The sequence below is a fragment of the Spermophilus citellus genome, assembly GCF_964194105.1.
Source record: "Spermophilus citellus genome assembly, chromosome: 6".
NCBI lineage: Eukaryota > Metazoa > Chordata > Mammalia > Rodentia > Sciuridae > Spermophilus > Spermophilus citellus.
This window is the reverse complement of record NC_138187.1, coordinates 152,446,272-152,469,569: the sequence shown is the minus strand read 5'-3', so window position 1 is coordinate 152,469,569 and position 23,298 is coordinate 152,446,272. Positions and strand designations below refer to the sequence as shown.

Sequence of the window (23,298 nt, the reverse complement as noted above, 5' to 3'; positions counted from 1 at the left end):
GGGGTCGGGCTCCAAATTCCTCAATAGGATACCCAAGAGTTAACAACTAGAATCAACAAATGGGACTTACTCAAACTAAAAAGTTTTTTCTCAGCAAAAGAAACAATAAGAGAGATAAACAGGGAGCCTACATCCTGGGAACAAATCTTTACTCCACACACTTCAGATAGAGCCCTAATATCCAGCTTATACAAAGAACTCAAAAAATTAGACAATAATATAACAAATAACCCAATCAACAAATGGGCCAAGGACCTGAACAGACACTTCTCAGAGGAGGACATACAATCAATCAATAAGTACATGAAAAAATTCTCTCCATCTCTAGCAGTTAGAGAAATGCAAATCAAAACCACCCTAAGATACCATCTCACTCCAGTAAGATTGGCAGCCATTATGAAGTCCAACAACAACAAGTGCTGGAGAGGATGCGGGGAAAAGGGTACACTTGTTCATTGTTGGTGGGACTGCAAATTGGTGCAGCCAATTTGGAAAGCAGTATGGAGATTTCTTGGAAAGCTGGGAATGGAACCACCATTTGACCCAGCTATTCCCCTTCTCAGTCTATTCCCTAAAGACCTAAAAAGAGCATGCTACAGGGACACTGCTACATCGATGTTCATAGCAGCACAATTCACAATAGCAAGATTGTGGAACCAACCTAGATGCCCTTCAATAGATGAATGGATTAAAAAATGTGGCATTTATACACAATGGAGTATTACTCTGCAATAAGAAATGACAAAATCATAGAATTTGGAGGGAAATGGATGGCATTAGAGCAGATTATGCTAAGTGAAGCTAGCCAATCCTTAAAAAACAAATGTCAAATGTCTTCTTTGATATAAGGGGAGTAACCAAGGACAGGGTAGAGACGAAGAGCTGGAGAAGAAGAATAATATTAAACAGGGATGATAGGCGGGAGGGAAAGTGAGAGTTAAGGGAAATTGCATGGAATTGGAAGGTGAGCCTCAGGGTTATACACAATTACATATAAGAGGAAAGGAGGAGTAGGAGAAAAATTATATAAGTGGAAGAAACGATTTATAGTAGAGGGGATGGAGAGAGAGAAGGGGAGGGGAGGGGAGAGGAGGGGAGGGGGGACAGTGGAGAATGGGATAGACAGCAGAATACATCAGTCACTAGAAAGGCAATTTGTAAATCAATGGAAATGTAACTGATGTGACACAGCAATCTGTATACGGGGTAAAAATGGGAGTTCATAACCCACTTGAATCAATCTGTGAAATATGGTATATTAAGAACTATGTAATGTTTTGAACAACCAACAATAAAATAAAAAAAAAAGACCTAATAAGAGCATGCTACAGGGACACTGCTTCATCGATGTTCATAGCAGCACAATTCACAATAGCAAGATTGTGGAACCAACCTAGATGCCCTTCAATAGATGAATGGATAAAAAAATGTGGCATTTATACACAATGGAGTATTACTCTGCATTAAAAAATGACAAAATCATAGAATTTGGAGGGAAATGGATGGCATTAGAGCAGATATGCTAAGTGAAGCCAGCCAATCCTTAAAAAACAAATGCCAAATGACTTCTTTGATATAAGGGGAGTAACCAAGGACAGGGTAGGGACGAAGAGCTTGAGAAGAAGATTACCATTAAACAGGGATGAGAGGTGGGAGGGAAAGGGAGTGAGAAGGGAAATCGCATGGAAATGGAAGGTGATCCTCAGGGTTATACAAAATTACATATAAGAGGAAAGGAGGGGTAAGAGAAGAATAATACAAGTGGAAGAAATGATTTACAGTAGAGGGGGTAGAGAGAGAAAAGGGGAGGGGAGGGGAGGCGAGGGGAAGGGGGATAATAGAGAATAGGATAGACAGCAGAATACATCAGTCACTAGAATGGCAATATGTAAATCAATGGAAGTGTAACTGATGTGATACAGCAATCTGTATACGGGGTAAAAATGGGAGTTCATAACCCACTTGAATCAAACTGTGAAATATGATATATTAATAACTATGTAATGTTTTGAACGACCAACAATAAAAAAAAAAAGAAAGTGCCTGATGCACGCTTTTCTGCCCGCTAACTGCTCCCACAGTGAATAAATCCTGTGGCAAGGTCAAGATCCGTGGGGATTGATTGAAGTGTGTTCAACCTTGGCTCTCACCTGACTGACTTCCTTTCAGGATTCTAGGGATTCTGGAGTTTGTGCCAGTAAGGGAGGTAATAGATCATTTCAAAATATTCCTCCGGAGTTATTCTGGAGGCTAGAGTTGAACCCTTACTTTTAGAGGCTCAAAGCTGGGTCCCTCTATGTATTACTGTGATGGTGCCCTGTGAGGTGCTTAGACAGGATTGTCCAATCCATTTTGTGGATGGTAGATTCCACACCCCAGGCAGTGCCTTCCCACTTGGCAATCAAACTCTAGGGCATCTCTCCCTTGTGCTGTCTTCTTCACTCACCCAACTAAAGAGTAATACTAGTTCCTGTGAAATGAAGCATCAGTCTATGAGAGTGGCTGATGGGAGCCACTCATGTGAACCTCGCGCCCATCATAGATTTGATCCTTTCTAAATTACAAAAAATATTTTATGTTTGTTTTAGAAAATATGGAAAAGTACACAGAAGGAAATCAGAATCTTCCACAATCTCATCATGTACAGTTATTAATCATTAACATTAGGTAAATATTCTTCTAGTTTTCCCTTACCTATGTATGTATGTGTATACTCATAAATATACCCACACAGTTGATTATTTCTAAATGAGGATTATAGTGGGCACATCTTGCTTTGTAACTTGCTTTACTGATTAATAATATATTATGAACAGTGTCCTGTATCATTAAATATTATTTTACTATATGCTTTAAAATACTTGCAAAAGTTTCATTACATGACTGTTATAATGTATTAGCCAGTGCCTCATTTTTGTTCACTTAGTACAATACAGATTGTAGTTTTTGATATTCCAATTACCAATCCAGTTGCTAGTTTTATAAATGCATATTTGTGTGTGAGTCTGGTGATCGGATAAAGACAAATTCTAGTTCCTAGAACTGGAATTTTTAAAGCAAGGCTCTGCACATTTATGGCTCTTGAGAAGTACTGTGTGGTCTTCCTTAAGTCTGCTTGTACTAATTACAGTCCTGACAAAGGTGGATGAGGTCCTCTACATCTTTGCCCAACAATGGGTCTTTTAATTAGGAAAAGTAACAGTTATGTTATATTTCAAATGTTTTGAGTAGGAAACAATTAAGGGATATCCTTTTACCCACTCTCAAGATTAAATGAATGATAACATTTGCCATGTTTGCTTCATCTCTTTCCTACTTTTAAGGAAGTACAATGTTACAGATGCACTTTTTAAAAAAACCTTTATTCCTTGTTCCTCATTCCAGAAATGACCACTTCTCTGAAATTGGTATTTTTGTAATTTTGCTACCTATATATTAATGAATGTGTATGAGTGTTTTTGTGTTTTAAAGTTTAATGTGACTGATACATAGAATGAATATTTTTGCAGCAATGTGAATATTCATTTTAAATATTTACCAAATATTACACACACACACGCTTAGTTCATTATTTCACTTTCTGTATAGAACTCCATCGTATGACTATATTAAAGTTCTTAATTTACTAGGAATTTACAAGTTTTTTTCTTGCTCTTTTTCTTTCTTTTTTTGGGGGGGGGTTATTATAAGTAATGTTAAAATGATCATTCTAGTCCACATCTCTTTGGGTACATGTGTGAGAATTTCTCTAAGATAGATACCTAAAGGCAGCGTTGCTGATTTGCAGATGTTCATTTCCATGTTTATTACCAAATGGCTTTGATGTGATGGCCATTTGTACACCAACATATGCAGAGTTACCATTTCTGTGTATCTTCAAAACTTGAGATGATCAATTATTAAAATTTGCCAATTGGATGGATGTCATTTAATATATGTTTGTTGGACATTTAGATTCCCTCTCCTGTGAATTATAGGTTCATATTCTTTGTTCAGATTTTTATCAGGTGACATATCTTTTTTATAATTTATGAGAGTTCTTATATATATTCTACATATGATTTGCGGGTTGTAAATATCTTCTTCCACACAACTTGTCTTTTTCACTTTGTTTATGGTGCTTTTTGTCATGCAGAGTTGTTAATTTTAGTGTAGTAAAATTTATCTGCTTTTGCTTTTATGATTTTTGTTCATCTTGTCTCATAAAAATTCTTTTCATACTGAGATAAAAACGAAGTCATTTACATTTTTTAACTAAAAGTTTTTACAGTTTTGCTTATCACATTTGTCTCTTTGATCCTATCTGGAATTGATTTTTTTGTGTACAGTGTGAGGTATGCTCCAATTTTATGTCGTCCTCCCCCCGCCCCCCCCAGGCCGATTAGTCTTTGGGCTCAACACCATGAAGTGGTGAGGCAATTCTTTCCCACTACCTCTGGATATCTTATTTTATCCCACCAGGAATATACAAATAGAATATTCCCCTCACTATGTCTTACTAATTTGGTTCTTCAAACTTTGTAGTTTTGATATTAGAGTAAATTCTTTCTACACCCTTGCCAAATGCTTTTAGCAATTGCCTTTGATTCATCCATATGACTTTTAGTATCAATTTGTCACATTTCATTTAAAAATATGATTTTTATAAGAATTAAATGAACTTATATGTTAATTTGGGAGTGGATTGCCATTTCAAGTTATTTAGTTTTTAATCTCTGAGTATGAAATAGTTCTTCCTATGCTTAGATCTTCCTTAAAGACCCTCAAGATAGTTTAAAAACTTTTTTTAATATCTTTTATTTGATTTGGTTGTAGGTGCTTTATGGTTTTGTTCTACTGCATGGTATCTTTTAATAAATGTATTTTCAGATCCTTTGTTATAGGTACAGCAAAACTTGTACTCTTGTACACTGTTTTATATTCAGTATACTTACAGACCATTCTCATGACTTCAAATGGCTCAAATGGCTTTTTTTGGTAAGCTCTCTTATATTTTGTATATAGACAGCATCAACTGTGAATAATGACAATCATGTTTATTCCCTTATAATCCATATGCCATTTTATTCTTTTTTCTTCACTTATTACATTGACTAGTACTTCAAGTCCAATATTTAATAGAAATAATTTTAGTGAGTATTCTATTCTGATATCTCATGTCAAGGCTGTTTTCCTTCTGAATAACACCTTACATTTGACAATTATGGCATTGTTGTCAAGTAATTTAGTTGCAACTTCTCCGTGTGTGTGTGTATGTGTGTGTGTGTGTGTGTGTGTGTGTGTGTGTGTATATATATATATATATATACATATATATATATAAACTGTCCTCCTACTCATCAATATCTTTTGCTTATCATGTCATTGTCTTGCATGCCATTTTTTTCTTTCATTTAAATTTACTTGTTGCAGAATGCCTCATAATATTTATTTCACTGAACTTGATTAGAAAACTCTTCTTTATTTTATTTTGAAGCAGTATTTATTTTAACCTCAATTTTGAGTAATAATTTAGCTGAGTATTCTCAACACTTGAAAATAATATTCCATTAATTCTTGGCTTTCATTATTATTATTACTGATTATCTTGTTGCTGTTTTCATTGGTAATCTATCTGTTCTGTCCGGATGCTTTTAAGATTTTTCTTTTGCACTTTTGGATCTTTTGATATTTCACTAGCATAGGAAGAACTATTTAATACTCAGAGATCATCTGACTTACAACTCATTGAAATACTTGATTCTGAGGATTTGTATTTTCATTAATACTAGAAACATTATCCTGTAACTCTTAAAATTCTCTCCATCTCTCTATTTAGAACTCTCTTTAGGTATATTCTGGATTTTTCACCATTTTTCCATGTCTCTGAGATTTAATCATATTCCTCTCTTTATCTCTCTGGGCTGTTTATTGGGGGAGTTTTCTCATCTGTATTTTCCTATTTACTGATACTCTCCTTAGCTGTGTCTAATTTTAAAGTTAGCCTATTGATTGCCTTTAACTTAAATGAATATGTGTTTCACTATGATACTTTTATTTGCTACTTTCTCAAATTTATCATTTTTTCATGTATTCTATTGTTTTCTTTCTTTACATACACTTTCTATAATTTCAAATTCTCAGGCTCTAATCTTCATGTTGATTGTCAGTTAACATTTCCTGATGCTAGATTATTTCCCTAGGTGATTTTAAAGTTCTCACTACAAGGTCATGTCTAGTAGCAGTTGCTTTTTCCTATAGAAATACAGTTTACTCTGGGTTGTGAGAATAGCCTCATTGAGTGCGTTTCTTTGATTCTCTGACTTAATCCAGGAGTGTTATTTATTTACTTATTTTTCGTTTAAGAGTTCCTGAACACTACTAAACATGTAGTGTAAATTCAGCTCATAAGTCCTGTATTAGGGTTCTCTAGAGGAACAAAATCAACAGGAAGCATAATTTTAAAAAGGGGACTTATTAGGTTGGTTTACACAACCAGAAGCTGGATAGTCCACAATGACTGTCTGCAGGCTGGAAGCACTAGCTGCACAGTCCAAAAGGCTAAAGCCCCAGAACAAGAGGGATCAATGGTGCTACCCTACCTAGTATGAGACAGAAGGCTTCTGGAGAATCACTGTCAGAGTCTGCTTTGGAAGAGTGAAGAAGCAAGAGTCCTATATCCCGAGATGATCGCAGCAGTAATAAATAACCCTTTCAAGAAGAATCGAGCTTGCGTCTGCTGCTGCTTCCTTGTTCTTCCAACATTTATTCCATCCAAGCCATCACCCTATTGGATGGTGCTACCCATGCTTAAGAAGGGTCTCCATTTCAGTTGGCTATCCCACAAACCAATCATTCCTAGACTTACCCTCATTGAAACACCCATCAGCTCTTAATCCTTGTTGTCTCTTAATCCAATCAAGTTGACAATTCAAATTATCCATTACAAGTCCTTTATTTATTATAGGTAATCTATCTTGGGTTTTGATTTTTCAGGATTTTGCTTTTCTCACCCACTCTGAGGCATAAGTTTCCTAATTACATATCTTCTCTGTAGAGTTGATTGTATGCAATGTGTTATTTCACTGAAGGCATTTTTTCAGGTGTCCCAGCTTAGTGCAGAGTCTTGGTTCCAACTTCTTTTTAAGTGTGCCCTCACATATACACTTGCTCTTAAGTAATCATTAAGACCCTCCTATTAAATCCTCTCTTACCAGGACTGATCACTGCCCTTGGGGCAGCTGCACTTTCAATCCACACACTTACTTATTTGTTTTCCCTTCCCACCTAAGAATTTTCTTTTATATTTTGCATGTTATGCAATATCCCTTTTAACATATATTTGGAGATATATTCTCATACTTTACTAGTTTTTCCAGAAATTTACAAGAAGTTTGCCTTAGCGTAAGTGGTCCCCATATGTTATCCATACAGACCTCTTAGTCTTGGGATGTTCCTAACCAAGAGCTTAGTAAGCGTCCTGGACTGACTATGAGGAAGGACGTGAGCTGGAGCAGCAGTGCATTAATGGGCAATTACTTGTCGCCCCCTCCGTGGTACATGAGTGCTTTAGCTAATGACAGTTCACTTAGAAGGTGATCATTGGCAGTTCCTTACAGCAGCTCCAGCAGATAGCTTGCCTGAGGTGACTGAGTCTTTTTAGGAAATAAAAGATCAGAATCAAAAATCAGGGAGAGGGGTCTCCAATTTTAGTGCAGGCAAATTCTAGAAGCAAAAGTGGGAGCCACAAAGGTTGGTGACAGGAAAGGTGGAAGGACTCTAGCTTCAAAAATGATAGGGAGAAGGAAACAGGAGGACTAGCAGAGGGGTGGGGTTTGCTGAGTTTGAAACACGAATATGGGGGTTCTTACTGCCTCTCTAAGGGAGAGATCCTATTCTTGTTGGTACTTTATGACCACATTTCTGACTATTCAGTGGCAGGAGAAATCTGACAGGTGAGACCCAGTTGCCTTTAGCTTTAAGCCAATGCTGCTGGGTGGTGGTCACCTTTTTTGGCCTGGGTTCTCTCTTCAGTCTCTGCTGAAAATGTGTCTCTTTTATCTGGAGGTGTGAAACCCCCTGTGTGGCTATAAGGCCATAGGAAAATGAGAGGTGCAGCTCTAAGTGCACTCCAACTCCCAAAGGCTGGGGCTTCCCAGACACGAGGGAAAACACAAAAGGCGTGCACGAGGTGGCAAGTGTGTTGCACTGGGGGTCCCTGTACCTCTGGTTATGATGTCAGTCGTGTGATCGTGAGAAATTCACTTAATTGCTGTACACCAATGGTCTTAACCAGGGGGTGATTTTGCCTCCCAAGGGACATTTGGAAGTGTTTGGAAACATTTTTGATTTTCACATCTGAGGAGGAGGGTGCATCTGGCATCTAGTGGTTAGAGGCCAGGAATGCTGCTGGACTTTTTGCAATGCACAGGACAACCCACATGACAAAGAACTGTGTGACTCAAAAATGTTGGTAGTGCTGAGGTGAAGACACCCTGCCGCGCATGTCTTTTCTCATCTATAAGATGGTGAGAATTGAAGAAGAGGCTGATGTGTATGGCCACGTCCCATATGTATGGTTGATATGTGTGGCTCTAAATTCAAATGACCCATTTAACACAAGCCATTTCAGCCAACGTCATGTCTATGGAAACATAAATACACTGAAATGAGTTGGAAACATCCCCATCTTATTTCTTCTAACAAACAAAACTTCTTGATCTCAAGACACTGTGAGCTTTGCAAGTTCACAATGACCACTGTATCTGCCTCCATGGACTGGGTCATTCATCTGACCCTGATTGGTTTGCAGGTTGTGCTTGTGCCTGTGAGGTGAGAGTTGAGGATGATCTTCCTTGAGCTGAACTGATTTTCTCCAGATCAGGCTTATTAGTTCTAGCTTCTCCCACATTACCCCACTATGGTGCAGATTCTGAGGAGTCCGTACCCTGCTTCTGTGCACTTGGCTTTGTCTGTAGTTACCATTAATTTATTCATGCACTTCTCCACACCTTCAATACACATGTAAATGTGCATGATACATGAGACAGTGCATTTATTACTATGGAGATGGCAAGGATGATAAGTCAAGCCCTTGCAGTACAGTGGGGAAGAAGAGGTATATAACACAGTCTCCAGGGCAGGGTGACATCAAGTGCCAAAGGTACTCAGAGGAGTGAGAGATCACTTTTGTCATATGATCACAAAATGCTTCATAGTAACGGTATCATGTGAAACTGGGCTTTTAAGCCTAAATGGTTTTTGTTGTGGTGGTGGTTTTTTTTTTTTTTTTTTTTTTACTCCTTTGACTGGTGGCTGTGGAAACAGGGAAGGAAGGGAGAAAGAAAATGAGAGATGACATACAGGAGGAAAATTTCAAGCTATGTTTAGGAACGATCAACTGTCCTGCTTCCATGGAGCAGTAGTGGGAGATATTGTAATGGGGTGGTAACAAGGATGTGGAATGGAAGACACTTAACTTTGCTTTCAAATCTGATTATAACGACTCTATAGTTATATTTGACCAGGACTAGAAAACTCACTCATTCAACAACAAAAAAATTAATGAGTTTTCCCATGGAGATACAACATTGAACAAGTCCTTCATTTTGATCGCCCTTAGGGTGAGGATCTGGCCAGAATAGAGCCAACAATGAATTGTTATGGTACATCCTGGAAGAGGAAGATGGGTGAGGAGCCCTCTCTCATTTACTGAGCAGAAGGATAAAGTTCTGACTTGAGAATTGGTGCTGCAGAGACTGTGAAAGCGGTATGCCAGGGACTTGGAGCATGGCTGGTGTGGGGAAGTGGAGTTAAAGATGCACTCAAAGTTTTATACCCCAGTCAGGGGAAGATTGTGATGCTGCAAACAGAATTAGCGGCTGGGAAGGGGCTGGGTGGGACAGAAAGAGGATGAGTTCGTTTGTAAACCAGTTGATTCACGATGAGGTCAGGCCTTCCAGGTAGAGGAGCTCATTTGAGCAATTGTAAATGGTACCAGACCTCAAAAAGAACAGGGCCAAAGCTGTACCTTTGGGACTCTTCTCAAGACACTGTGATGTTAGCTTTAGTTGCATTGGATGGATGAGATCACCCAGAGTGTGTGAATAGTGAAGAAGGAAGGACTTGGGATCAGGGGGACATGCACATTTAGGAGGGGGAAGAAGAAGACAAAGGTGCAATTAGTATGGGGGGAGAGGTACCAACCTTTGGAAATGGTCCAAGAAGAAGGAAGGTGAGGGAAACTGTTCTTGCCGAGTCATGGAGACATAGGAACCTGTAGGGGCCTGTGCCTTCAGGAAGCAGGCTTCGACTTAAACACATTTCAGGGCTTTTTTTTTTTTTTTTTTTTTTTTTTAATTTGTGAAAGTGTTGAGTTCACCTGGTGGATCATTTTATCACTTGGGGCCTCCACCAGAGAGCGACTCTCTCATGTGGCAGGAGTTTCAGCTAAAAGAATTGCTGAGTAAAAGGTTGCTTCACTTGTTTTATGATGGGTCTTGGAGCACCATGACAATACTAGGACCATAAAGGCACTAGGGTTTGCCCTGAGAGGTGTCCCACCAGGGGGAGGCCATCGGGGACATCCGGTTCCCACTGTTTCCCACAGCCTGGGTGACTGCGTGACTGTAAGGAGATCTGGAGCTCATGCAGAGCCTATCGTTTCCAGGCAGAGGGGCTTCTCACCTTTTCCCCTTTGGCCATAGCTTGGAGGAGGCTCTGTGTCCACTGCTTGGCCCACAGTGACTTTCAAGTGACCCCAAACTCTTTTTCTCCGGGCCCCTTGAATCAGTTTCATCCAGCCTTAGGGCTCAGGTTACACTTGCTCCTACAGATTGTCTCTTCCTGTGAGGTTGCCTCAGTGCATTCCTGTTGCTATAACAAAAATACCTCAGGCTAGGGAATTTATAAACAATATAAATTGATTTGACAGTTATGGAGGTCAGGAAGTTCAAGACCAAGACAGGCTCTCTGCTTCCAGGACAGTGCCTCGAATACTGCCTTCTTTGCAGCGGGTGGAAGCTGTGTCCTCATGTGGCAGAAGGCAAATGGAACCTAGTTAGTTCCCTCTTTTTATAAGACTTTTATAGCCTTTTTATAAGACACTAACCCCAGCTGCAAGAGCAGCCCTTGTTAGCCTAAATGACATTATGAAGGCCCCACTTCTTAATACTGGTGCATTGGGGATTGAATTTCAGTATGAATTTTGAAGGGGATCCAGACATTCCAACCACGGCAAGGGCATAGTGAGATGGGGCAGGTCCAGGCTTCACATCCAGCTCTGTGTGATCCTAGTTCAGAGACAGCTTCTTTTGTTCTTAGTTGTCTCATCTGAGAAATGGTTGATATGAACCATACCTCATAGGATTCCTTTTCAGATAAAACAAGGTAAACACATAGTACTTCTGTCTTCCACAAATGTCTAATTAATCTCTTCTTTTTGTTTTTAGAATTTCCTTACCCTTTCCCCTAATTTTCTCACTTAAGAAAGAAGATAATTGATTTGAAGAAAATCATTACAGAACTTTTCTTAGTCAGCTCCTGCCCAGTTCCCTGGGTAAATGAAGCACCCTGAATGCTTTGACTGAACTCCTGTAATTCCCTTTGGGGAGTAAGAAGTTGTCTTTCGACTTCACCTAAAATGCTTGGTGTCTGTCCCTGCAAATATAACAACATCACCACCCACAGTGGTGTGACTCTCTGAGTTGACAAAGGATTTTCATATACACCATGTCACAATCTTGACATCATTAGGTTAGCTGGGTCTTTCACCCCTGTTGACCTGGTGACAGTCTTCAGCTTTTAGATGTGTGTGTATGTGCATGCATATGTGCACATGCTTAGAGGATTGCTTCTTTTCTTTTAACACAAAAAGCAAAAGTTTCAAAGCAGGTGGGGTGTGGGTTAAACACCATTCTAAATGGCAGGCCTGCTGTTCATAGGGAGGGAGAGTGGCCTGAAAGTTTAAAAATAACCTGAACATTATAGACTCCTGTGAATTCTACAGCCCAGAGTACTGTGAGTCTGTGGGTGTTTTACCTGCTGGAGTGCAGGCAGGAAAACAACAAGTTGAGAGGCAGGAGGATTTTAAATTTGCTGAACCCTTTCATGCCACGCATTGGCAACAGAAGTATTCATGAAAAAAAAAATTGAAGTCATACCTAATGAACAGGATAGATGTTCCTCAATGACAGGACATTGGCTCCCCTTGGGTTTGACAAACACTAAACAACTATCCCTGCTCCCTTCTCCTTGTTCTTCCCTCCAGAGTTTGGCCCATGGCTTTTCCAGATGGGTAATTGAGGCTGACCTGCCGGGGAGCTCCAGGGGGGAGCATTTAGGATAGATTTGGCCATTCACTGGAGACCAAGTAAGTGGTATGTAACATGCTCACCAGGAGTACAGTGTGGGCAATAGCATACCCTTTGGATCTGGAGGAGTTTTGAGGAGTTGAAGCAGTGTTTGGATGAGGACTCATGGCCCCTTGGCCTGACTCATGTTGTTCGGGGACTTTGCAAAGAAAGATTGCAGCAGCAGGTCAGGCCAGTAATGCCAGTGTGTGTTGGAGTACAATGTGTGGCAGAATCTCTTGTCATATTTGGACTATCTGCACTCCCTGAGATTCAGGGGCAGGCATTACGTTGCCATTTCTGCACACGTGATTATAAACCCATCTAGGACTGAGGTGCGAGTCTCTTGGTCTTGTCTCATAACCCAGTTGATTCTGAGGCCTGTCAGCACCATCTACAGAATCTGGACATATTCTTGTACCTTGAAATAAAATGACTGGATCAAATTTCTACTGATGATATTACTGAAGGACAATTTGGGGTTAAGATAATGGGTTTTACAGTCTGGTAGGTCTAAGGTTGATTTTCTGCTGTCACCAACCACCTCTCTGATCCTAAAGGTAATTATTTAGTCTCTTTCAGTCATGCTTCTCTTTCTGCAGAATGGAATTCTGATAGTGCCTATCACATAGGATGCTTGTGAGAAACAATGAAATAATAATATTTAATATTTGTTATAATTAAAATTATAAACCTCATTGCCTATACTTTGTAACTACTCTTTATTTTTTGTTGCATGTCCATGTTTCTCTTTGCTTTTTTAGCTCTGGAACTTCACAAAATGAAGTTTTGACTTATTAGAGAAGAGAGATTATTTAAGCAAAAGAAAATAGCATAGTAGGAAGCTTTGGATTGTTATATTAATACTTGAGTGCATCTGGCAGAATTATTTTGAAGAATGTGACCAAATGATAGAGTGGTTGTGTGAAAATAAAACTAGTCTCCAAGGGAAAAGACTGTGTTGTGAGTGAATCTGTGTGTCTAAGGGACTGGCTTGGTAAGGGTCTCAGAGAGGAATATTTCAGAAGTTCTCTTTTGATTGAGCATTAGGTTTTCACCTTTCCCATTTTAAAATGGCACATGGGGAATATGTAGAAATCTTCAGGAGAACTTCTAATTCTTCTTATTTGATGTACTGTATGAAGCCTGTCTGCAAAGTTCCCAATAGCATAGGAAGATCACTTGCAGGTCTGTAAACTTGACGGGCAGACTGGAGGTTGAACTGAATCTAGTGGGTGCCTCCACATACAGGCAAATGGTGTGTGTGTATGTACGTGTTTGTGTGTGAGATGTCTTTTTTGGGGGTGGGGAGGGGAGTAACAAGGTATTAAACTCAGGGGCACTTGCTCACTGAGCCACATTCCCAGTCCTAATTTGTATTTTATTTAGAGACAGGGTCTCACTGAGTCGCTTAGCAGCTTGCTGTTGCTGAAGCTGACTTTGAACTTGTGATCCTCCTGCCTCAGCCCCTGTAGCTGCTGGGATTACAGGTGTGTGATGTCTTTTTCTCATGTAATTCTTCATAAGGGAAAGAGGCATATGATGACATTGTCACTTTTCTTGTAGGGAGAAAAGGTAAAACCCATTAAGACCGTTTTTGATTTTTTTTTTTGAAGCAGAATTTTAATTCTTCTAGTTGTTTTCCTTTTCTGTGGAGAGGAATCTGAAATATTCCTTAAGTGGGGATCTGAATGTCTTCCTTTAATAACTAATTCCTCATATCTTATTTTCAACCAAATTTTTAAGAGCAGGAGATACTCCTAGGAGAGTGAACCCCATGACTTGGTGATGGAAAAGATGAGGTGAAGCTGTTATGGTGCTGAAAATGTTCCCCTGCACTGAAGGTACCTGATCTCCTGTAAGAGAGGACCATTCTACCTGGAAGGAACAGCTGGAAACATCTACAACAGAGCAGAGAATCAGGGGAAGGGCAGCTCCTCAGACAGGGGCCAATACCCGATCAACGTTGAATAATCAGGCATCAATCCTGCTCACTGAAAATTGTTGCAGGAGATTCATTTATTAACTTGACTACTTACTTGGTAAAGGCCTGCTATGAGGAAAATATAATGCAGGCACTCTTGGTAGTAGGAGGAAGGGGAAGATATGTCCTTCACTCCCGAGAAGCTTACACCACAGTTGAGGAGAAGAGGCATATATAACTGAAATGTAATGGTGAAGTTATATTCACAGCAGATAACAATGAAGCACAGCATGAACGGTACCGGAGAAGTTCTATGAGTCAGTAGGAGGGAGGGGTGGTAGAGTATATGGAAGGCTTCATGTTAGAGGTGGCATTGAACTGTCTTGTGCCCTGAAGGATGCTCAGGAGCTGGAGAAGCAGAAAAAAAGAAGGAGGTCCCTGGATTGTCTGAAGCAGGTGCTGTGAGCAAGGGCTTTGAGGTGGGCATGGGCCTGACTTGTTTGTTATAACTGAGTTAATCCTGTGCATGGTCCATGGAGATGGTGTTGGGAAGGTGGGCTGGATGCAGATTGTCTTGAGCCGAGAGGTTAAGGAGTTTGGCCATTTTATAGGCAGCAGAAAAGCCACTGAATGAATTAAGAATGATGTCACATGAATAGAAACTGGAATTTTTCGGAGGAAGGGTTAGGGGTGAGGGCTAGGGGCTCAGATGTGGAAGTACAGTTGAAACTATGGATAAGGATGTGACCTCAAAGGGAGAGAGATAAAGGGATTGAAGACGCTGGGATAGTCCCACAATAGGGTGAGAGCACTACGAAGAATAAGAGAAGGAAATAGTGAGCAAATGGGAGGCATGGTAACTGGGATATTGTGGGGGAAGGGAAATCTCTGAGGAGGCATGGAGGTCGATAGTGCCAAATACTGCAGAGTGGTCAGGGAAGAGGAGCGTTGGATAAGGACCATTGGGGCCATCAGTGAGGGTTTTAGTGCATTTTCTGGGGAGTGGAAGGAGCAGAGTTAGCAAATGGCCTGGCCAGGTGTACATTTCAAAACTGGCCTCGAGTCCATATCATATGGGAATGCCTTATTCACTCTGATTATTTTATACCAGGTGGGTGTAACCAGCTGCTCAGTGTAGGAGAGAGTGGGAGAGAGAGGGTGTGGTGATGGACAGGTGGTGGCTTAATCTGCTGATGATTTCCACCCAAAGGGCCCTGGAGAGGCAAGACGGGTGGGTGTGGTGGAATCTGGTTCTTTTCTTTGGGTCCTCAGGGTTCGTATCAGCTGTTTCTGCGTGAGCTGTGTTCTCTGCTCTTGGGGCATTATCTTCAAGGGAGACGGGTAGAGAATGGATCAAGAGAAGACAAACACGTGCAGCATCCCCCGGGTCCTTCTCCTCCAAGCACTGCCTCTTTTGCTCTGGTACCTGACACGCTGCCCGACATGTGGAAGGTGCTCATTGTATGTTTGCTGAATGAATGAATCAGCCTGAGCCCACCCAGGCTGAGCGAGGTTTGCAGTGTGTGGGCTGCCTTGTGTTTTCTGAGTCAAGAGGCCACGGGGGTGGATGGATGGGCGTGCTTCCGTCAGTTGTTCTCACCCTCTGCTCACCCTCATCGGTCAGAACTGGCGCTCTGCAAAGTCTCCTGCTGCACTTCACCTTGGAGGGGCAGCAGGTTGGACCCCGAGGGTAGGAGGTAAGGTGGGCAGTGATGGAAAAGGGAGCCTTTGCTGCCTGGGGGCTATTAGGTTAAGCATAGTTAGTTTTTCTTCCAGCTGAAAAGTGACTTCATCTTATGGAAAAGGAAGGATTGAAGTGGTAATGCTGCAGTCTCTGTGATCCTAAATACAGTGAAAGAAAATGGAAATGCTGATTACTTAATCCCATGCTTCTTGCATGTGGTCCACACCCCAAGTACCCATGCTCCAGGCTACTGCCACATGCCCCCAGTGCCACCCCTTTCAAGGAACTCATGGATTCTTCTGTTTTCTGGTTGCCTCCAGCCAGGGGAGGGGATGTCTCCCTTCTTGGTTCTTCCCAGGTGCATTACACAGCTGCCTATGTTAGAGTCCTTCACCAGTATGTTTTGCCTCTTCCTCTCTCAAACTCCATGCTCTTAGAGCCCGTGACTGTGTCTAATTTATCTTTGAGCCTCAGAATCCTGGAGAACAATGCCGGGCACATGAAAAAGGCTTAATGAGAATTTGTTAAATGGGTTTATGAATTCATGAGTAAGTAAACAAATGTGTGATTCTTTCAGGTACCACAGCCTTTGGGCTCCCCCGCCACTTGTGTCTGGTAGTTTTCTTTTTTCCCCTTCTTTTCTCCATTCCTCTTTCTGACCATGTCTCAGGCACTTACATCTCCTATCTTCCATTTACCCTCCTGACACACACACACCAAAGTCATCCCAGGCTGCACTTCTGTGCTTTCAGAAGCAAAGCCACCAGATATGCAGTGTTGGCTGTGTGCTTCTCTGGTCATGGCTACCATAACTGAAATGTATGTAGCAAACTCTTAATGCAGCACTTACTGTATACTAGGTATGCAGGTATGTACTAAGAGTTTTACAGTATTAACTACAATTTTTCATGATAGCCCTATGGGGCAGGATGGTACACATTCATAGAGATTTAAGCCTCTGGGAGAAGATCAGGCCTTGCCTCTGCAAAGTCACAAGATCATCCCTATGACCTGACTCTTAAAAAACAAAACAAAATAAAACATTATTCTGACATGAAGTATGTTAATAGTGGCTACACACTGTAAAGAATCCTGGCCTTATTACCAGGAGATTTGGCTTTGCTATTTCCCAGCTCTATACATTTTGACAAATCCAGCCCCCACCACCCCTGCAGCCTCAGATAATAGAAGGGGCCTCACAGTTCTGTAGCAAAGATGCCATGAAGTTCCATTAGCATGACTAGTACCCAGGAGATGTTGAATTGTCATCAGTGAATGATTTCAAAAGTACCTTAAGCTAAATTTGTGGACGTTTCGTTAGCTGACAGTGTTGGAGGTGTGGGTTTTTGCAGGCATAGGTTTGAGAGATGCTGGTTCTAGGCTGGACATTACATAAGGAGGTGGAGTTACGTTTTCACTCAAGTAATAGCTGTGTGGTGTTGTGAAAGCCAGCAGACTCCCAAGATGTCTGCACTGCCATCCTGCTCTTCTGCTCTGCTTGCATTTGCACATGGTTTCTTGCCAACTTTTTTCTTAAGAACCCACTCCCAAGTCCTCTCTGCATTATGTTCCTTAGAGCACTGCTTTGCATAAGAGTCTATTTCTTGGAAAAGCTCAACAGGGGAAAAATAGAACAAAAGGGGCTCTGATAGTTAAAGCATAAGTTAGCTGGGTGTAGCTGGCAGAGTAGGGGCAGATGAGAGAGCAGGGCTGGTGGGAGGGCACATGCCTTTTGGCTGAGGCCCAGATTTACAGATTCCTCAGTGATGGGCCAAAATCTCCTATGAAGATGGCCTAAGGCCTAGCAGATCTGAGATGAGCTTTATGAATGAGGGGAATAGACGGACTGATTCTTCAACCTGTCACTCACATGTCTTCTTAGGATGAGCTCCCATGGCCTGCCTAGTCTGGGGACACTATGACCATATTGTTTCCTTCCTTTTGCAGAAGAGCCTGGAGACACCACCCACTAGTCTTCACCACTCTTGCCTGCATCTTAAATGTTTCACTGGAATTACAGCAGGGCTACAGGACATAGGCTTTGAAGTTTAACAATCTGCATGAAATCAATAATCTAGCAAAGCTTCTCACTTGCTTCATTTGCTCTTGTTGGATTCCTAATTTGGAGGTCACTGCTTGCAGAAAAATATGTAGAGCATTTGGCTGCCATGTCTTACCTTCTGTCTGTATGTGTGCACCTTGTATGTGTGTGTCTGTGTGTGTGTGTGTGTGTGGTGACCTGTGCCCAGTGTTTGGGGCTGTAATTTCTAGGTACTGTGAGATGGGTTTGTTACACGATGGCGAAATTTAGGGCTTAGAGCTCAACAAAGTCCCACAGAAAGGTAGAGGGCTGATGACAAGAGGTCAACTGTTAGGAATGCCTGGGCTCTGAGGCATGGGCATGGGGTGCTGGGCGGCCAAGAAGCTATGCTCACGGCGATGTCTCGCTAGTGACCAGTAGATGGTGCTCTGTCAACAGGAAAGGACAGCTACAGTCCTCTGAGGCTGCAAAAGGATTTTCCCGATGGTCTTCAAACTGATTTCCAGTCAGTGTTCTGACTAGAAGCTGATTCTCCACACTTCCATTTATGGGTTTTTAAGGGGACAGTGGAACCAGGAGTACTGGAAGAAAAACGTCCACCAAATTCCCTTAGGAGGAGCATTATGGCAATGAGCTGATCTCTCTTGAGTGTAGTAGAAGTGTTACCAGCATGATGCTAGAAGCATTTGGTCACTGATGAAATTCAATTTGAGGGTAGTAGGCATAGTGGGTTCTTAAGACTTCCATAGTCTCCACATCATTGCAGAGTTTCTTCTCCTGATGATGAACAGTTTGGAACTGAGTAAAAGTCCACACTCTGCCTCTTATCAGACCTGGACAAAAGGCTTTACGTTTCTGAAACTCTGCTTTGTGTGTCAAATCAGGGTCATAATACACACATTGCCAGGCTGACCTCAGAGGTTTACAGGGAGGGCCAGCTGTCTGTTTATGTAATCTGATAACGACTGAACAAGTTATTACTTAACCATTGAAACTGTAGCTGTCTGGCAACTGGGAGAATGTGGATTGGAGAGCATGAAGCCAGTGTAGACACATGTAGATCTCAAGGCTCTCAAGAGCTTGGACAGCTAGGTACAGGGTGAAGAAGGGAATGTGCCTTCCCAGCAACATTGCTGTCTTTAGGACAGGTCCCTTGCCAAAGCCATTGACACCACCATGTTTGCCTCCCCGTCCCCTTGGGCTGCATCCTCCTTAAATGAATCTCCCTTTTAAGTTCCAGACATAGGTTCTGCTTCTCTCAGTGTGCTCTCACATCACCCCCAGCCCATGCATTTGTGAAGCCTGCTCCCTGGGAAGGCAGGAAGACAGTCTCAGCTCCAGTGGGTCCTCAGTCTCCACCTAGGGTATCCTGTCTGGAGTATTCTAAGTCTCTGAGGAGTGGCAGCAGCTACAGAGAACACAGGACATGACAAGAGTGGAAAGGGGATTAACACTGGAACTTTCGAGTGGGTGACATTGAGGAGATGAGTCAGGGGTGTCTGATCTTCCAAGAACTAATACTAGGAGGTAAAAAAACTAGTGAACCCTGCTCATCCTGGGAGTTCACAAAAGGCATACCACCCTCCAGCCTGCCAAAGCAGGACAGGAAAGGAAGGGGTAAAGTCTCAGCGTGAGAGTGAGGTCCAGGAAGCATTCTAGACCTTGAGGCTGCATGAGCAGATCAAATTTACCCTAAGAAGAAGATACATTATTTATGTCATCGTCCATTTTGTTCATTATTGTGTCCTCAGTGCCTAAAACAGTGCCTGGCTCAGGGAAGGTGTGTAAAAGTATTTGTCAAATGAATGTTTTGAGTGGATCTTGTGCTATGGATTCTGGCCCACCTGAAAAGCAAGGGCATGCACTTGATAATTTCTAAAAGCCCTTTCTAGTCCTATGAAGTTTACAGGGTACTGAGACAGCCACTTGTGATGGTTCTAAGTGACTGTCTGATGGTCACTGTCCCTCCCCTTTCATTTTGACTAGGTAGTTAGAAAGAAGAGGACCTCTACTTCAGGTGATAAGGACAGAGAAAGGCAGGACAGTGAAATCAGAATGACAATTAGAGCTGGCTCACCTTGAATAGTAAATTTGGCCCAAAGTGGACTTATCTGAATCAAAAGGTAAACAAGCTGCACCCCAAGGCAGCAGTGCCTGCTGGGGGTGGACACCTTGAGACCATTTCTTTGGTTTTCAGCACTGAAAGAGTTTTCCTCACACATACACACACTCCCATGTACTCTCACACAATAGACATGTGTCAGTGCTCACATGGCCTTGCCTACACACACAGGAACACACGTAGGAACACACGTGCCTTCCATTCAGATGTCACCTCCCTTCTCACTAATTAACCTCACACACACAAAGCCACACTCACCCATGATCTTCAACTTCTGGGCTTTGGTCAGCCTTTGTTCCCTTCCTCTGCCACTCCTTGCCCCCATTCCTCCCATTGCTCAGGTGGGATTTGGACAGGACTATGTGTTGAAGGACAGGCAGGGAAAAGCAGAAGAAGGTAGTGCGGACATGGTAAGGGACAGCTCTCTGCCCTCAGTTCAAAACACTCAGTCACCTGTGGGGAAGGGCTTGGTCGCTAAGCACAGGGGTTCTTTTTATGGGGCTTCTAGTCCACCTCCTCTCTCTCCAGTTCCAATACTAATTCCGTGTTTTGCTTCATTAATGGAGTAGGCTTGCGAAAGTCAGTGGGGCTTATTTGGGAATAAAAGACTGGGGCGAGGAGATCCCTGTTAGGATTGTGAGACGGGAAGGTTTAGCTCAGCCCTCACCATTCAGGACCTGGGATATTTGGACCACTCTTCCAGGAGGTGAGGCACAGGGCTCTGCTAGAATGGAACCCAGGTGGCTGCACATTAGTAGAGGGAGGGCAGCGACTCCCCCGGGAGTGGAGCCCGCAGAGGCCCCAGGGAGATAAGAAGGGAGGCTGGAAAGAGGGTGCCTTCTTCTCCCTGGAAATCCCTGGTGGTGTTCGCGGAGCCTGGGAGGTGCAGAGCTAGTGGCGACGCGGCCCTGGTGAGCTGTGCGCAGGGGGCAAAGGCCCGGACTCCTCGCTAGGGCGGCGGCGGGCCCGGCACTGCGCGGCACTGAATGGGACACAGCACTGCAGACCCCTCTCTGCGGGAACGCGAGGCTTCGGTGTTGTGCACCCCACGCCAGCCCCCGCTCTCCTGCGGAGACTCCGCCAAGCCGCCAGCGCCCGCATCCTCAGCATTACTTGGGGGGAAAGGCGATTCTACCTTGGACCTTTGCAAAGGTGGCCCACTACCCTCCGGCCAGAGAAGCAATTAGGCAAACCAGCCTCGCCGCCCAGGACCCTTCAGCCTCCCGGCTGCAAGCCGCCCCTCCCCCGCGCCCCGGGCCGCCTCGCCGCGCCTCCGCGCTCTGTTCCCTCTCGCCCTGCTCGCTCCCGCCTCTCCTGCGTCTTCTCTGCTCAGTGCAGCTGGGCGGGCTGGGTGCAAAAGGAAGACCTGGTCGTTACTGAGGAAGTTCGGTCCTTAGACAAGTCCGGTGCCGGGCCACCGCTAGGCTGACTGCAACCTGTTCCTCCCTCGCCCGAAAGCTCGCCCGCCCGCCCGCTGGCGCTCCCGCCCTCTCCCCGGCGCAGCCGCGGATCGCTGTTGCATGCTGATCCGGGGAGGCGGCGGCGGTGGCGGCGGCAGCGAGCGCTCCGGGCGGATGCTGGCAATCGGGTTTCGCCGCTCTCTGGATGCTGCTCAACTTCTACCCCAAACGCAGGAGCTGTAAAGTCATTTGTCCCTCTTGGGCTGGATCGACTTCCTATTTTGATATTTTGGGCGTTGCGGTTTACGCAGGAACCTCTATACCGCTCTTCCCCCTCCCTCCCTCTCTCTCCAACCTTTGGATGCGTCTGTGCTGGCAGATTTAAAGACCCAAGTCTTGGCTGTGGAATTTCTTAGATGGACTTGCAGGGGATGGCGTTATAAAGCATGTCACCGTAACCCGTCTTCGTCTTTTCTGCTTTTCAAAGTTCTTTTGTTTTCATTTTCCCTCCCTCTCTACCCCTCCCCCAACCAATAAATCACCAAACTGTTACCTAGAGGGCCGGTGCCTGCCTCTCTTCCTGAACTAGGTGGTGCGTCTGCCAGAAGAGGAGCTATGTTTGAAGAGCAGCCTACTCCACCCCTCTCCTCTCTGGTCCCTGAACACCACCACACGCTGGCATTTTGAAGAAAAAAAAAATTGCCTCCAGAAACTGAGCACCCCCAAGCCCTACCCCGCCTTTTTTTTCTTCTTGAGGAATGGAGCTTCGCAGAGGTTGTATTTAGATTCAACAGTTCAGAGCGGCGGTGCTGCTGCCGCCGCCGCCTCTCCGAAGAGCTCGCGGGCTCCCCAGAGGCGGTGGTCCCGGTGCCTGTCTGGATGCGGCTCTGAGTCTCCGTGTGTCTTTCTGCTTATTGCTGTGTGCGGGTGTTCGGCGATCACCTTTGTGTGTCTTCTGTTTAAACTTCAGGATGGCTCGCTTCGGGGAGGCGGTGGTCGGCAGGCCGGGGTCGGGCGATGGAGACTCGGACCAGAGCAGGAACCGACAAGGAACCCCCGTGCCGGCCTCGGGAACGGCGGCTGCCTACAAGCAGTCGAAAGCGCAGAGGGCGCGGACTATGGCTTTGTACAACCCCATTCCCGTCCGGCAGAACTGTTTCACCGTCAACAGATCCCTGTTCATCTTCGGAGAAGATAACATTGTCAGGAAGTACGCCAAGAAGCTCATCGATTGGCCATATCCTTTCTTACCCACCATAACTCCCCTCTTCCCCTCTGCTTTTCTTCGGGTGAGGGGGGACGACTAGCATGGAATTTATCCCCCACCCCTTCCTGGTGCCAATTTGCCCCTTTGCCGAAGTGCACTCTTTACTCAGTTCCATCTAAGGGGCAAGCTTGGTGCCATGGATACCTGTTTGGGCACTAGTGTTTTACAAGGTAAGACTTTTGGTTTTTGATTTTTCCTGTGTGGAAATCTCTAGCGTCTCTGAGTGCGTGGTGTTGCGGTGCCTGTCCTTTTTTGGGCTGGGCTTTGTCTCATTCACGGCCCCCCAGACCTTTCACAAGCTGCACTCTACATAGATGGGGTTGACCCTAATACCAGTTGTCCCCTTTCCACCCTCAAAGCCAGCCCTTCTGCCCCAGATCCTACCAGCTGGAGAGACACCTGCACTGTCTTCCAGTAGAGAAGTGGACGATCCATGGGCGAATTTATCAGTTCAGACGCTTCATGAGCACTGGGCCAACACCATGTATACAAATAGACAAATGAATAAATAAAACAGGCATTTGGCTAGGG

At 43.6% G+C, this 23,298-nt stretch overlaps 1 protein-coding gene across 1 annotated transcript in view; it reads left to right on the top strand.

Moving 5' to 3' along the window:
* Positions 1 to 23,298, top strand: part of CACNA1E (calcium voltage-gated channel subunit alpha1 E) — a 494,748-nt gene that overhangs the window by 171,238 nt on the left and 300,212 nt on the right. The window contains exon 3 of the mRNA XM_081297504.1: positions 22,471 to 22,737. Within this exon, the coding sequence (XP_081153630.1) occupies positions 22,471 to 22,737 (267 nt within the window). The remainder of the gene's footprint in view (positions 1 to 22,470; positions 22,738 to 23,298) is intronic.